The 15,096-nt window shown below is 36.5% G+C and overlaps 2 protein-coding genes across 4 annotated transcripts in view; both read left to right on the top strand.

The window, feature by feature from the left end:
- HSPD1 (heat shock protein family D (Hsp60) member 1) overlaps positions 1-15,096 on the top strand; it is a 349,976-nt gene that overhangs the window by 188,181 nt on the left and 146,699 nt on the right. The gene's annotated exons all lie outside the window — the stretch shown is intronic.
- The window catches only part of RFTN2 (raftlin family member 2), a 76,216-nt gene that overhangs the window by 15,942 nt on the left and 45,178 nt on the right, over positions 1-15,096 (top strand). For 2 of the 3 annotated variants that reach the window (XM_069070140.1, XM_069070139.1), the window contains exons 3-5: positions 1,018-1,129; positions 7,873-8,173; positions 13,017-13,220. In XM_069070140.1, the coding sequence (XP_068926241.1) occupies positions 1,018-1,129; positions 7,873-8,173; positions 13,017-13,220 (617 nt within the window). The remainder of the gene's footprint in view (positions 1-1,017; positions 1,130-7,872; positions 8,174-13,016; positions 13,221-15,096) is intronic. The other variant, XM_069070141.1, reaches the window with a different exon arrangement.

Consider the following 15,096-nt stretch of genomic DNA (forward strand, 5'->3'; position numbering starts at 1 on the left):
TATGGGATTCAAAAAAATTAGCCATCATGTTTTTGAAATGATTTATTTTCAAAACAATAGCTTTTTTTTTCCTAGTACACAGAGTTAAATGATAAAAATTAAATGTTTTATTTCCATCATAATAATAAACCCCAAACCTAGGTAAATATCTGAATTTAATTGTTTTTAAAATACAATTCCTAATATTTCATTTAAAAACCCATGGCAAACCCTTCAGATTTTGCTTAGAGCAAGGGTCAGCAACCTCTTTAGCCCAGAATGCCCCTACTGGCTCTGAACAACATCCTTATGCAGCCAAGAAACAGGAAAGAAGGCAGAAAGAAAAGAGAGAAAACAAAAAAGAAAACAGGGAGAAGAAAAAAAAAGCAGAAAACCTGGCAGTATTTTTGGTAAAGACTTTTATAAACTAATTTGAGATATCCTTGTAAGGAGGACTACCTTTCACTAAAAGATTTCTTACTTATCTATAATTATGCCTCAGCTTCCAATAGAATACTGGGTCCTAAAATATATGTAGTAACTCAAGCATTACTAAACAAACATGACACAGTAGCAATGTTTGTGTCCTAATTACAAATCTGATCAGCCATGTATAAATAATTTTTCCATTCTGATATCAAATAAATTATTTCCACATAAAATCTTCCTCTAGTATTTTTTATGCTCTTGACTCATGTTGTTATACAAAGATTATATATCAGTCTTAAAATTTATGTCAGAAGTTATTTGTTTTTTTAATATATGTTTCTTTATATATGACATCAGCTTGTGTTGGAAATTGCAAAGGTTTAAGCATTACTATAATGTGTTTTCAAGATGTTTCCAATAAGAATGCAAAACCATTAAGTCTTATATAAAATTATGGAAAAACTATTGCCAGGATTTTATCTGTAGATTGGCCTGTAAATAACACCTAGGAATGTAAGCATTCACCTACAAATATAAGTATTTTGATGGGCAAATGTTAGGTGAAAGTCAGTAATAGATCTCTGACCCAAGATCTTCTCTCTGTCACAGCCAGACACAGACAACACCCAAAGGACAAGGCCGACCCAGGCTTGTAATCGAGGAATGTCCCTTGACGTATGAAACTCTAACAAATGAAGGAGCAAAAGGGTTGATAGAAAAGGTACTGCTATTTGTCTTGGCCCTTTCTATTCTATTGTGATTTTTTTTCTATTTCTATTGCCATTTCTTTAACTTAAAAAAAGATTGATCTCCATTATACAACAAAACCTCTGAATAATAAAACAAACAAAAAAAGATTTCCAAACCCTAGCTTTTTGTTCTCTCATTTTAAATATTATTCAAAACAACAGAGTTTTAATAAAAATTTTAAAAACTTGAACTCTCCTTGGAGTTTAATGTAATGAGATTTATCCTGTAATGGATATCTGTATCACACATTAAATCCTACTGCATTGCCTCATCATGCCTTACAATGTCTTGGGTCCTAGAATACCATGAGAGTAGAGTCCAAGCTTGGAAGTTCTCCATGCTGGAAAGGTTTAAAGCATGGTCCCAGCAACAGACTCTAACCAATTTCTGAGGACTGACCTAACTTAATACAGAAACACATAAGCAGTGGGCTAGTCACAGGGCCTTTGGCCATGGTAAACCACAAAATAAAGAAAAACATAAAATTACCTTCAGTCCTATGTGACTTTTTTTTTTTCATTTTTGCAGGTGTAATATCTCTTCTAGCTCACTTTCCCAATTCAGTAGAAGGATGAGTCCCCAAATGACAGCTAACTACTCCTACTTTAATTCTAAGAGTAATTCTGAGGGTTTGTCCTTTCTTATACTCTATCACAGGTCCCCATCCTGTGTAGTTCTACCCATCCCAAGATATAGCAAGAACAGAATTTATAAAAATATCCCCCAAATTGGAAGTGCACTCTACTTTTTGCCCACACTCAGGTCCAGGAAAGAGTAGACTCGAGTTAAAAGTATAGATTATGGGTATAAGTATAAAGTATAATTAGGTCCATATCTTACAAACAAGTGCATCTCATGATTTCTGGCCCTGGGAGTCCCTTTTTTCTTTTGTGGAAACCGCATCAGGTTTTCTTCTAGGTGTGATATTATTGGTAAATGAGTAGTATCTCCATCAACTGGCCTAGTTCCTTACCATATTCCATGTTTTGGCTAACAGGACAGTCCACTACTGGGCCAGGTCAAGCAGATCATTCCTTAGGACTGGGTCATTACCAAATTAAGCTAAAGCTGTTTCCAGACCCTATAGTCGTTGCTACCAACTCTGATTGCTGTGGGGACTTTTTGATGGTTCTTCTAATCTGTCAGTGCTCACAAAGTTATAACCTGGTTGTTTCTATCTCCAGGTACTTGTTCACCTATGATTAAGAAAGAATAAACACAAAAGAAGTATAGGCATATCATGGTAGGATGGAATATAGGGCTCATACTCAAAAGTCATGAAGGAAGAAAGTGAGAGATCGTCTACTTGAACCTTCTGTATGTACTCTTAGTCAAATAAAAGATGCTTCATCATCACAATACTAGTCTCTCTGACACTCATATGACCATAAGCAAACTTATCACATCTCTTCATGTTGGATTAAAACCAGGCAGGGAATAATACATGTCTTCTGTCTAACCCACCAGGAAAAGCAAATACTTTCATGCTCTTAAAAAGTAGGCCTTCATTGGCAGGTCTTCTCATTAAACTATAGAAGCAGAATAGCTAGAAAGGGGACAGAAAATACTAAGAATCACATAGTTTTCATATTATCTACAAACAACTTAACTGTTGGTACACTAAATGTGAGATTCTTGCTCAGTGTCCAGTGAGTAAACATACTATTTTGAGAACCATCAACCTTATTTTCTTACCATAACAAAGATCAGGCAAAAATGGAAATTGTAGCTAATTGGAAGGATGACTCAAAAGTTCTCCTGAGAGAAGCAAATAAAAGTATAGACAAATTGGTTTTTATCATGCATCCAAATATAGCAAGAAGCATTATTTCATACTTTACTTGCTCATCTCTTATTTCATCAGTCCTGATAAGCACTTACCAAAAGGCCATGTCAAGATAATTTTACAGGTTATGTGCTAAAATCTACTGCAGAAGAGGCAGAGAAATTCAATGAAGAATTTTATAGGACCCTTTAAATAAAATCAATATATACTTTAATATGCAGTGACTTTAATGTAAAAGTGAACATAGAGGACAATAGTGAAAATTTGTTGGAAAACATGGTTCAGGAGTAAACAAAATTGGAGGGATTGAGGATTATAAACTAATCCTAAACCCTATGCTTCTATATAATAGAAATTCTTCAGAAAGAGATTTGGACCATGAACTCAACCCTGAATAGTAGGACCAAAAATAAAATTGATAATATTTTAACAGATAGGAAATGACTAGTTCATTTTATGAAAGGCATTTCCAAGGTAGCTGTCTGTGTTCAGTCAGTACACTGCCTTGTTAGAACAAAGATCAAAATCAATACCAATATTAGATCAAGATTAGAAAAATGTATAAAAACCAGAAGGGGATATGGCACACAACAGAGACAACTCCCACTTGACTATTTAAACAGGGTTCTCATACAACAAACATTGACAGAAACTATCACTATTTCCTAAGCAAGTTTAACTGATGTAAATCAAATGTATAACAGTGAGAACAGAAGATCCTAGAAATCCCTTAAGTCGGCAAACACTTAATCTCTTTGCCAGGCACAGAGATTTGACAGAAAAAGGGAACATCAAATGATTTTAGTACATAAAATAATTTATAAAATTAATGGAGAAAGAAGACTATGCTAAGTAATACTTCATAAAACAATGAAAATCAATGGAGGAAAAATTAATTTACAGAAAATTCAGTGAGATCTATCTAGGCCAGATCATACCAAGAGCATTTAAGATGAAAATGGAAGGAGAAAATAAGGAACAAAGGAGAAAGGGGATGAGAAACAGAAGAAAGATAGTGAGCTACCTCATTTAGATTCTAACATCACAATTCAATATGCTGAATCAAGAAGTAGAAAGAGTATAAAGAGAACAAAGATGGGAAGAACAGCTAAATTAGACCAAAATATACACAAGGGACATTTTGCTAAAGATGAAACAACATTGAAGATTTTGAGGAATGATTCCTCAAGATATTGAAAAGTGCCAAATGATTAGGGGGGAAAAAATCACAGACTTTATTATTGCCAAAAAATGGTAGTCAAAAAACTGTAAAAACTACTGACCTACTTTACCATCTCAACAATATCTGCATACTTGCCAGGAGCATTCCTGATAAAAATACAGGAAGGGAACAATTCCTTTTGCATGCAATATTCTACAGCAGTCTACATCTTTACAATCCCCTAATTTTCTGAAAAGTATAAAGAATATAAGAACTTACTGCATTTATTGTTGACTATTAAAAAACAATTGATTTGTGACATTAGGTGGTGCAGTGAATAGAGGACCAGCTCTGGAGTCAGGAGGACCTGAGTTTGGATCCAGCCTCAAATACTTAACACTTACTGGCCGTGTGACCTTGGACAAGTCACTTAACCCCAATTGCCCTGCCTTCACCCCTCCAAAATAGCAAAAAAAATAAAATAAAATTTTTTTAAAAGGGGCAGCTAGGTGGCACAGTGAATAGAGAGCACTGGCCCTAGAGTGAGGAGGACCTGAGTTCAAGTCTGGCCTTAGACACTTAACACTGACTAACTGTGTGATCTTAGGCAAGTCACTTAACCCCAATTTCCCTGCCCTCCCCTCTCCAAAAAAAACAAAACAACAACAAAAAACAATCGATTTGATGAAGGAAAATGTCATCTTAAACAGCAAGTATACCCAAGTATATGTCAAAATCATACATGTGATGGTTATCATACATGTGATAGCTATAGAAAAAAGTGGCAAAATACATAATATAGAAAATGAAAAGAAGCAGGTAAGGGCAGAATCTGTAGGACACATTCAAGAATTAAGTGCTTTCACATGAGACTGAGCAGTATCCATCAGAAAGTTAAGGGAAGGATCTTGAGAGTGAAATATCACGAGAGCCAAAAAGGACAAAAAGAGTCAGACTTGGTGATAAAGGAGGTCACTAACAGCCTTGGAGAGAGCAACTTCAGTGAAATAGTGGGGGAGAAGACAAATGCTAAGGGGTTAAAGAGTAGGCTGGTGTTAAGAAAATAAAATCTAATTGCTTGTAGGAGTAATCGGATCAAGGAAAGAAGGGTTTGTTTAGGTTTAAGTTAGAGAAGCCCTGAGTGTATTTGTAGCAAATAGAGGAACCAATAAAATGGGAGATATTGAAAATACATGGGAGAGAAGGAGAATGATTGATGGATCTGGGTAATCATTTTTAAAGGGTTTAGAAGAGAGTTGAGGAAATTCAAATCAGATGACTTTAACCTCTTCATTAAAATAGAAGTTAAGATCATCTGCTGAAAATGAAAAGGGAGTGGGTGAATCAAGTTCAAGTCATGAGGAAAGAAGAGGAGGTTTGGAACACCTGTTGTGGGGAGTGTATAATAGGGAATGAATACAAAGATTGCTATGTTAGCCATGAAGGCCTACTTGAGGTTAGACAGATAGCTTTGTACTGGACACAGTCTTCTTGTTTTTGTTCTCCAGTAGCATTTTCACTACTTGGGAATAGAAGTAAATTGAAATTCAACAAACTTTTATTAAGCATCAACCATATGCCAGGCACTGAGGATACAAAGGCCCCAAGGAGTTTACATTCTAATGGGAATACAACATGTGTACAAACAAGTAAATACTCTATAATATGAAAAAGGAAATGACACTAACATATGTCATGGAAAGTTTTCGGTAGGAGGTGCACCTGATCTGCACTTTGAGGGAAATTAATGATTCTTTTAAAAATGGAGGTGAGGAAGAAGTACATTCCAGGCACGAGGGAGGGACAATAACTTTGTTAAAAGGCATGAAGGTAGAAGATACAAATACCTAGACTGAAAGCATCAAATTGGCTGGAACATATAGTGTATAAAGGGGAATAAAGTGAAATCCATCTGGAAGGGTAAGCTGGAACTAAATTATGAGACTTTAAGTACTAAATTAAAAATTGTCATGCTTTACCCTAGAGGTGATAAGAAGCCACTGAGAATTCATGAGCGATGTCAGACCCATGTTTTAGAATGATTATTTTTAGCAACTATATGGAAGATGGATTGGAGAAGGGAGAATTTGGAATCAGGGAGATCAATTAACAGGGTATTATTATAATTCAACTGAGAAAGTTAATGAAGTAGGGTGGTGTCCATGTTAGCAGGGGGAAGTAGAGCTAAAAGTGGCAAAATGACATATGTGTTATATAACCTATATCAAATTGCTTGCCTTCTCAGTGAGAGGGATGGGGAGAGAGGGAGAGAATTTGGAACTCAAAATTTTACACATGAATATTGAAAATAGTTTTTAAATGTAATTGGGGAAAAATAAAATACTAAATAAGTAATTTTTTAGAAAGACTATATATGTGTGATGAGGGATAATAAAGAATTAAAGATGACTCCAAAGTTATTGCGCTGGGGATTACAAGAGAGGAGAAAATGGGAAAAAGGGAGGTCAAGGAAGTAAGAACAGAAAAAGATATGGAGTTATTCATTATTAGATGCTTAATTCTTCTGGTTTCAAGAATGACTGATTTCATCAATACAAATCACAAAACACACCCTATGAGACAGTTTTCATAAGTTGTTCTGGACAAAAACAAAGTTCATCATCTGGTAGCCAGTTTTCAGTAATGAAGACCATTTTAAGGAGTTAGCTATACTATTGCTCAGGTAATGTATATATAGGCCATTATCAGGCTTATATATAAGCTGAATCCTTTCCAACTTTTTGTGAGACCTCTTTGGAACTTACACTTCATTAAAATCCACATTCACGGGGTGGCTAGGTGGCTCAATGAATAGAGCACCAGCCCTGGAGTCAGGAGGACCTGAGTTCAAATCTGGCCTCAGACACTTGACACAATTACTAGCCGTGTGACTTTGGGCAAGTCACTTAACCCCAATTGCCCTCCAAAAAGAAAAAAAAAATTCACAGTCACCTCTGAGTGTGTGTGAGAGTAGCTTTCTTCTGAGCTCTGAGAAAGTTTGGCATCCTGCAGATACAGTTCTCTCCACCCCGCTGAGGTCATGGTCTGACGCTGCTTTTTCTCAGTTTTTCTAGTTTGTCCTCTTTCAGCCTGATGCATTGGTTGTTACTGGTACAATTTCTTAGATGACATGGATAATTGGAACAACAAGAGGGAAGAGAAAAGAGAATGTGGCTTTCCCTCTGGACTCTCTTCCTACCTCTTCTTACTGACTTCTAGTTATAGACACAATGCTACTCAAAGCATTCCAAAGCTTAGCTCCTAAAGCAATTGCTGGAATCATATCCTCTGATATACATAGATCCAGAGATGTGTCTAATTCTTTCAACCAATCCCAATACAGCTTTTAAAAAAATCTGATTTTACCTAATAGTTGTTTTTTTTTTACTCATTCCCACCTGAACTACTTTTTTTCCACATCTAATTTATGCTTTTGATTTTGTTACTCTTGAGGAAATTTCACCTGGTAAATATATCAGGGCATAGCACAGTCCATGTAACATGGAGTTATATTAATTGGGATATACAGTTAATATGATATACTCCCCTTGCAAAGGGGTTACGCAGTATTTAAGAAGTACTTTGGTCAAGAGATTTAATAACAGAAGGCTATTTGGTAGAGATACTCAATAACTAATAAATATCAGTGGAGTCTTATATATTCCATGAAAAACTCTAATTTTATTAATAAGATGTTCATAAGCATAGTTAAAACTGACTTGCATGTATACTCATCCTTCATTATTCATCCCATTTTAAAATGCAGATAAATGAAGCTGCTAAAAGAGGAATGAAATTTGTTGGATTTGTAACACAACACTGTACTCAGTCTAAAGTTTGCAATGGCACCAGCCCTGATGGAGATGTAGATTCTGAGTCAACCTTATACAGAATTCAAGGACACCAGAGACACAATTCAGATGAAAACTGTAAAACTTGGAATGAAGGAACTTTGAGTGGGCAGTCTTCTGAAAGTGGAATTGAAGAAGAAATTCATCATGAAAGTGGACCATGGCAAATGGGAAGAGAAGGAAGTCCTATTCCCTCTAAATCAAGAAAGGGAGAAGGTAAAAAAAAATTGAGAAAAGGAGATCTAGGATACATTCCTAAATTTAATTTAGAAAAAAATGTGACTTTTTGAAAGGGAGAGGAAACAAATGGGTAAGAGAGTGAATTTTCAAAGTCTTTTAAAAGAATTGACATTTATGTAGCACTTCACATACATAATTTCATTTGGTCCTCACCCCACTCCTAAGAGATAATTACTGCTAATATGATCTTTTTAACCATTCCTGCAGCAAGAATGAATACCTGCAAAGTAGGCAGGAATTCTACCTTCCCTTTCTAGGAAAGATTTGCCTCCTATATGCACTTGACTTGTACATGTGTGCCAAATGAAAATGAGCAGGAAAATGCATTGGAGAAATGGGGGAAAGGAAGAAGGGAGTCAAAAAGAGTAGTCTAAAGAAGGCACAAATCAGGAAAATTACCACCCAGAGGTCCATTCCAATCTTCTTGAGGTCATTTGGGGAAAGATTAGACTCATACCAAATTTACCAAATTTTTCCATGCTGAAACTAAAGCAATTTCAGCACTGCAGTGAAATTTTAGACTATCCATAACTGTGTATTTCAGTGTTTGATTGCATAATAGTTCCTTGGTAATATGATAGGAGTCCACACAAGTAGAAAGATGGGGGTAGGGGTGGCGAGTATAACTAACATTTACTAAGCACCTATTATATGTCAGGTATTATGCTAAATACTTCACAAATAGAGAAGAATAGAGCCCATGATGAAAGCCTACAAATCATTTTGCATGTGAAACAGGAATACTCTCTACCTTTCTACAAGTATAAAAGATTTTAATGCATCTCTGACCTCATCGATGGGGGTGTTTCCTTCTAACAGTGTAGATCACAACAGATTCACACATACCTTCTCAATCCTGTGCAGCTCTTAGCCAGGTCATTTTGTGATCTTCCACATGTTGGGATTCACTCAACATGCTGGGAGCCTTTGGATATCTGTGGAATACTTGGGCTCTACTTGTCCTTCATGTTTGCTACTTGACTAGCCCGCCTTCTTTTCCAGTTGTATATGTTTCTGATCACATCAATTGAGTCCTCTCTCTTGTGCAATTTTTCTTTGCTAATACATTACAGACTCTATACCCAACATGTACATGTTAGTTTCCTTCCATCATCCTCAATTTTAAGTCTTTGGAGACTATGATATTCTGTAACTCAGTGCCATACCAGAAAAATACTCATGTTTAAAATATGGGATTTGGTTACAAAGAGAAGCTTTAGGGTCATGAAAAGCACTGCACAATTTCCCATTTGTGCAGACCATTGTCCTTTTCAGGTCTGGGCACAAATCATTGTCCTTCTGCAGCTTCTGTCCAAAATTTGTATACTCATGGACCAGTTCTATCAGTTGTCTATCCAAATGCACATTATAGGCATTCTTCATTCATCCATTTGGTTTTTCCTGTGTGCATAAGCAGGAAGAACTTTTGTGAATGATCATGGATTTAATTTTGGATATCCTGAGCTTGCTACAATCAGCACAATGCCATCTACAGATAGAATTAGCTAAAGTATATCACTGTCTATAGAAATTTACTAGAGTTAAAAAAATTGATAAAGAAAAGGTAGTCCCCAACTTAACATAGGATTCAAAGAATTCCTATTTTGTGAACACCTGACTTAGAAAATAACCCATGTCTATGTACTGCTGCTTCTACCACCCCTCCCTGTCACTAATGCCAACTCCTGCCTGGCCCCATCTACTATTGGTATAGTTCTTGAACACTTCTGCAACTGCACAACCCCACTCCCCACCTCTTTCCTCCTGGAAAAATTTTTTCCTCCAATTCCATTAATATTATTCAATTGCCAGAGTCTCCACTTCTTTACCACACTTCTATTCCTTTCTGGGGCACAGGGAAGCTAAAGATTTGGGAACTCCGGCTAGGGATCAAATCCTAACTTTGCTATTTATGATACATGATACCTGAGATAAATCTCTTCACCTCTCTGGGCCTCAATTTCTCCATCTGTAAAATAAGAGGTCTAGTCTAGATGACTCATAAGGTTCCTTCCCACTCTAAATTCATGGTCCTAAAATTCTGGAATTAAGCTCTTAGGACTACTTTTAGTACTCTTTTTGGTTATATTATAAGCTCAGTACTATAAACTTTTGGACTAGCCTAAGAACCTAACTTTTATAGCATTGTTCCTATGGGAAAATATGGTCCAAATTCCAAACTGATTTTAAAATGTCTTTTGAACCTTTTCATAATTTGGAGATTGCCTATAATAGTAATGGATAGCAAGCATCTTATATACCTTTGCACACAGACTCCAAGCCAACTCCTTTTGCAATGCAATCTCTAAGAGCAGAATAAGTGGTTAAGGTGAAACTATTTTTCAGAGAGTCCTCTGCAATATGACTATTCTAACAAACTGGGTAGTCATTTCTTCATTGGCCACCATCCACCAATTCTAAGACATAGCCTGCAAATGTGCATCGAGGAAGTGTCTATGGAAAATGCATTTCTGTTTCAAGATTTTACTTACAAGCAGTATGTGAAAATTTTAGACAAAAACTCCCCCACTTGAGAGATAACTTTCACCCTTCTGAGGCTTACTGGCATTCTGTGATCATGAACTAAAACATGAAAATGGCACTAAATACTACATGAAGAAATGACTAGTGTACAATCACAACTGCAGATCCATCAAAAAGGATTTAAATATGTAGCATGTACTCTGGAGCCCTCTTCTGAGCCAGGGTTCTACCTCAGGGTTTAACTGTACCCTGAGGGGTGGAGGGGCAGTTTCTTCTCAATTACTATTGACTCAACCCTCCACCATCTGTGTTCTTCCCATTTTAGGCCAATGAATAGCACTGCAGTTCAATTTAACAGCTTAATTTCAACTGGCTTTTACAAAGGAATTCAAAGATAGAGCAAGAACAAAATTTCCCTGAACTCCTCAGAGCAAAATCCCCACTCCACCACACACACACACACACACACACACACACACACACACACACACACACCATGACAGTGTGTAAGAGCAAGGGAGAATTAGGCTAAAATTCTAACAGTTTCTTGATTCCATGAAGTTTACACCAAAAGTAACATCAGTTTAGATAATTTCTTCCACTGGGCTAAGGTCCCTGTCACTCCCAAAGATTTCTCTTCATTCCTCTGATACTGAACTGACTACAATACCCAGCCCGGATTATAACTCCCATATTCCTGTAATTTGCTCTCCTGGCTCAGATCAGAGATTCCACTCCCTGTACCTATAAAGGAAAAGAAGCCCTATTTTATGGCTATAAGGGATAGAGAGGAAACGGCCCCATAGCTCTTTCCTTAGAGCATGGTCGCGCCACTGGACTCTAAGAGTGAAGACTTACCTTTCTCCTCTAGGTACACAGGCACCAACAGAGAGGCAAAGAGGAAGTAGTGAGAACTGCAAGGTTTTATTAAATTCCTCCAAAACCAATAAAAAAAACTTCCATTTCCCCATGTGGGTTAGCCAGATTGAACCACCTACTAAACATCCATGCCTGGGTCCCAAGGCCCTTCCCTTACATGTCATCATGATTCTCCTTGAAGCAGTATCCCTAGTATCCTTTATAGCAGGCCTGCACAACCGGTGGCCCATCAAAGGAATTTGGGTAGCCCTCGAAAAATGCAGAAGATAACTACATTTTTTGCAGGCTGCCCAAAATCCTTTCGTGGGCTGCTGGTTGTGCAGGCCTGCTCTACGTGCAGAAACACCATCTGCTCCTCCCCATGGAGACACATATGAACAAGCTGATGGATCTAAACACGTGCCTTACCTGCATTACAGGTGATTTTGTGCTTTGCTTCCTGTGATCAAGAAAGACCAGTCTTTCCCAAAATGGATAATACTGAATATTCACATGTTATCAATAGTTTAGGGGCCTGGTTCCTCTTTTAGCATGAAAGAAAATGCACTTATAAGAAAACAAAGGCTATAGTAAATTGATATTGTTTCCAGCTGATTTCATGGAATCCTAATATAATGCTAGTACTAGTTCTTGAAGGCAACACCTATATCATAAAATTTCTGAGTCACAGTGAGAAAAATATGCTGTATGACACTATTCATGAAGGAGGCATGATCTAACCCTCAGTATCCTTAAATCAACAATATACCTTAGTCCTTCTACTGATTAAAAACCATAGAGTTCTCTCCCAAACTGTTCTCCATCACCTACAGATCTGTACATCTTTCAGTCACTGTACATACCACTTTCCTGGCTCTGCTTACCTCATGCTGCACCTCCCTGTCCCAACTTTTTTGTTCTATACTCTGGTTCATGTAACCAAATAGAGTTACCAAGGTTAAAGGGTTAAAGGACGTGTCCAGAGAGACAATGCCATCCCTACTTCTCCCCACCTCATTTAATCTTGTGTTGGTTCTCAGCCTTACCTTCAATACCCATTTCTACTATAAAATCAATATTTTCTATTTCTTTCAATTGTGAGTCCAAGATGTTGCTGACTTAATTGAAAAGTTTCAGAGACCATTTATCAAAGTTGTCTAACTCTTTGTGACCCCAAGGGCCAACTCTCCACAGGCTTTTCTTGGCAAAGATACTAGAGTGGTTTGCCATTTTCTTCTCTAGTTTTATGCCGTCGGGGCTAAGTGATTTGCCCAGGGTCATACAGCTAGTAAATGTCTGAGGTCAAATTTGATCTCTGGTCTTTCTGACTCCAGGTCCAGAGTTCTATCCACTGTGCCATCTAGCTGCCATTCATCAAAGTAGTTTGTTTTTATTTAAATTATTCTTGAAAGATTTCCCTTAAAGATGAAGTTGTTTATTTTTCTTTTTTTTCCCTCTCCTGGATATTCCTCCTCAGATAATAAATTATATACAGTCTTCAATGTTTTTGATGATGAATCAACATGCTGGACCTATCAGGAAGGCATTCTATCAATGAAAGTAACGAGAAAAGGATCTGTAATTAGTACACTCGATGCTGACTGGCTAGAGCTGACTACATTTTATTATAAACAAGGATTATCCTTAATTGATTCTTTTGTATCCTGGGAAGCTTCTAAAGGTAAGTCTTATTTCAGAAAGGGATCTTATGATATGAAATTTTTTGCAACTGTGTCAAGAATTGTGTTTGATCAGCCTTAAGTGCTTGAAGGCAGGAACTGTTAGGGTTTTTTTGATCTTGTAGTCCCATCACCTAGCACAGTGCCTTGTACATACTTTATTTAATAAATGCTAAATGAATGAAGTGCTATGACCAATATGAGGAGATGTGGTTTCTAAGGTAATTACATGATCAGTGGCACCGACGTATGCAGATTCAAGTCAGCAATTCCTTCAACTGCCCTGAGACAGCTGCTCTACAGGATACCTCCTATACAGGGAGAATTTCTAATAAATACTTGCCATTTGATCATTCCTTTTTTAAATAAGCAGACCATTATGACCGACACATGTAAAGTTTACAATAGCCCTACTAAGGAGTCATCACAACAGTTTAGTTAGGAATTCATAAAGTATAATGACTGACTGATTACCTAGAAAAATGAAAGCTATTGATCTAGAAGATAATTAGGCTAGATAATATTATCATTATGGTTTTAAGTGCTTTGAATTAGACTTTTTTAACTAGGAGACTTAGTTTGCTCCTTCTTTTAAAAAGTTTTCCTTTCCTTTTTTTCTTTAAATTCTTAGGGGAGATACATTTTTCTTAGGTTAAGATATGAAATAAAACTCATTTTTCCCTCTAGTTGTCTCATTTATACTTCCTATCTAGGGAATTATTCTAGGCCAGATTGTCTTTATGAATGTGTATTATCATACATGTATCACCATATGTAGTAGTTAATGTCCAAGTGTATAATATTATCCAGAGTTTGGAAATAAGTTATGATTATGGTTGACATTTATAAAACCTTTTCTATAAATTGGATTTTGTAAGTAAGCATTAGTGAAGAAAATATAGGTATGATCTGCTTAAGCTACTTTCCTTCCTTTTTCCTAATCTTTCATTATCCCAAAAAACCCTAAGTGATTTTTAGAGAAAATGTAAAAAAAAGCAAAAGTTGGTCAGGTGAGTGAGAAGAGACAGAGGTAGTGGGGAGGTTAGAAATGTAGATAGAGATGTGTAGTAGCAAATGCACTGGACTTAGAGTTAGTACATATGGTTTTCATCCCCACTCTGACATTTACTAACTGTGTTACCTTAAAAGAATTACTTATCCTCTCTGAGTTTCGATTTCTTCATCATAAACTGAGGATAATAGTTGCACTACATTTCACAGGATATTGTTAGGAAGGCTCTCAATTATGAGTTATTATTACTCTAATTGGAAATAAAGAAAACCAGAATTATCTCAGTGGTGATAAAGGGAAAAGTATATGAAATACCTCAATTTGCATTACAAAGTTAAGAATGGAAGATTTCTATAAATAGAAATATTTTACATTAGTGCAACTTTTAAAATATTCTGGAAGAGTAAGTATTTAAAATTGACAAAAGCTCACATTTCAATAAGTCGTATTGCTCAGTAACTAAGATGCGTGTAGGACTCTGAAACACATAAATAGCATATTCCAAACAGGAGATTACTGACTATTAAAGGATTTTTCTGTTAGGGATTTTTAGGACATGTAGCTGCAATATTTCTCTTCGCAGATCATCTAGTTGGACAACTGTTTGCCTTTCATAAAATTACACATACAACTCAAGAGTCCAAGTTGGGACCTCCTTTAGGTAGCTTCCTAATTTTTCGTGGTGATCTTTTTAGTGGAGGGGAAAGAAAAATATTCCCTTCTCTGTCTCTCTCAGATGGCCCTTGCCTTGGGCCCTTGCCTGATTGCAACAAAATTAGCCTCAGCAGATGCTGTCCCAAAGAGGCTCTGTGGATCCTTTGTGTTTCAAAGCCTACCAAGCTATTTACAGTCAGGGCTTAAGGGAA

Source organism: Petaurus breviceps, unplaced genomic scaffold (genome assembly GCF_028583685.1).
Source record: "Petaurus breviceps papuanus isolate PSGF00001 unplaced genomic scaffold, PetGlider_PUasm1.0 90804, whole genome shotgun sequence".
Lineage (NCBI taxonomy): Eukaryota > Metazoa > Chordata > Mammalia > Diprotodontia > Petauridae > Petaurus > Petaurus breviceps.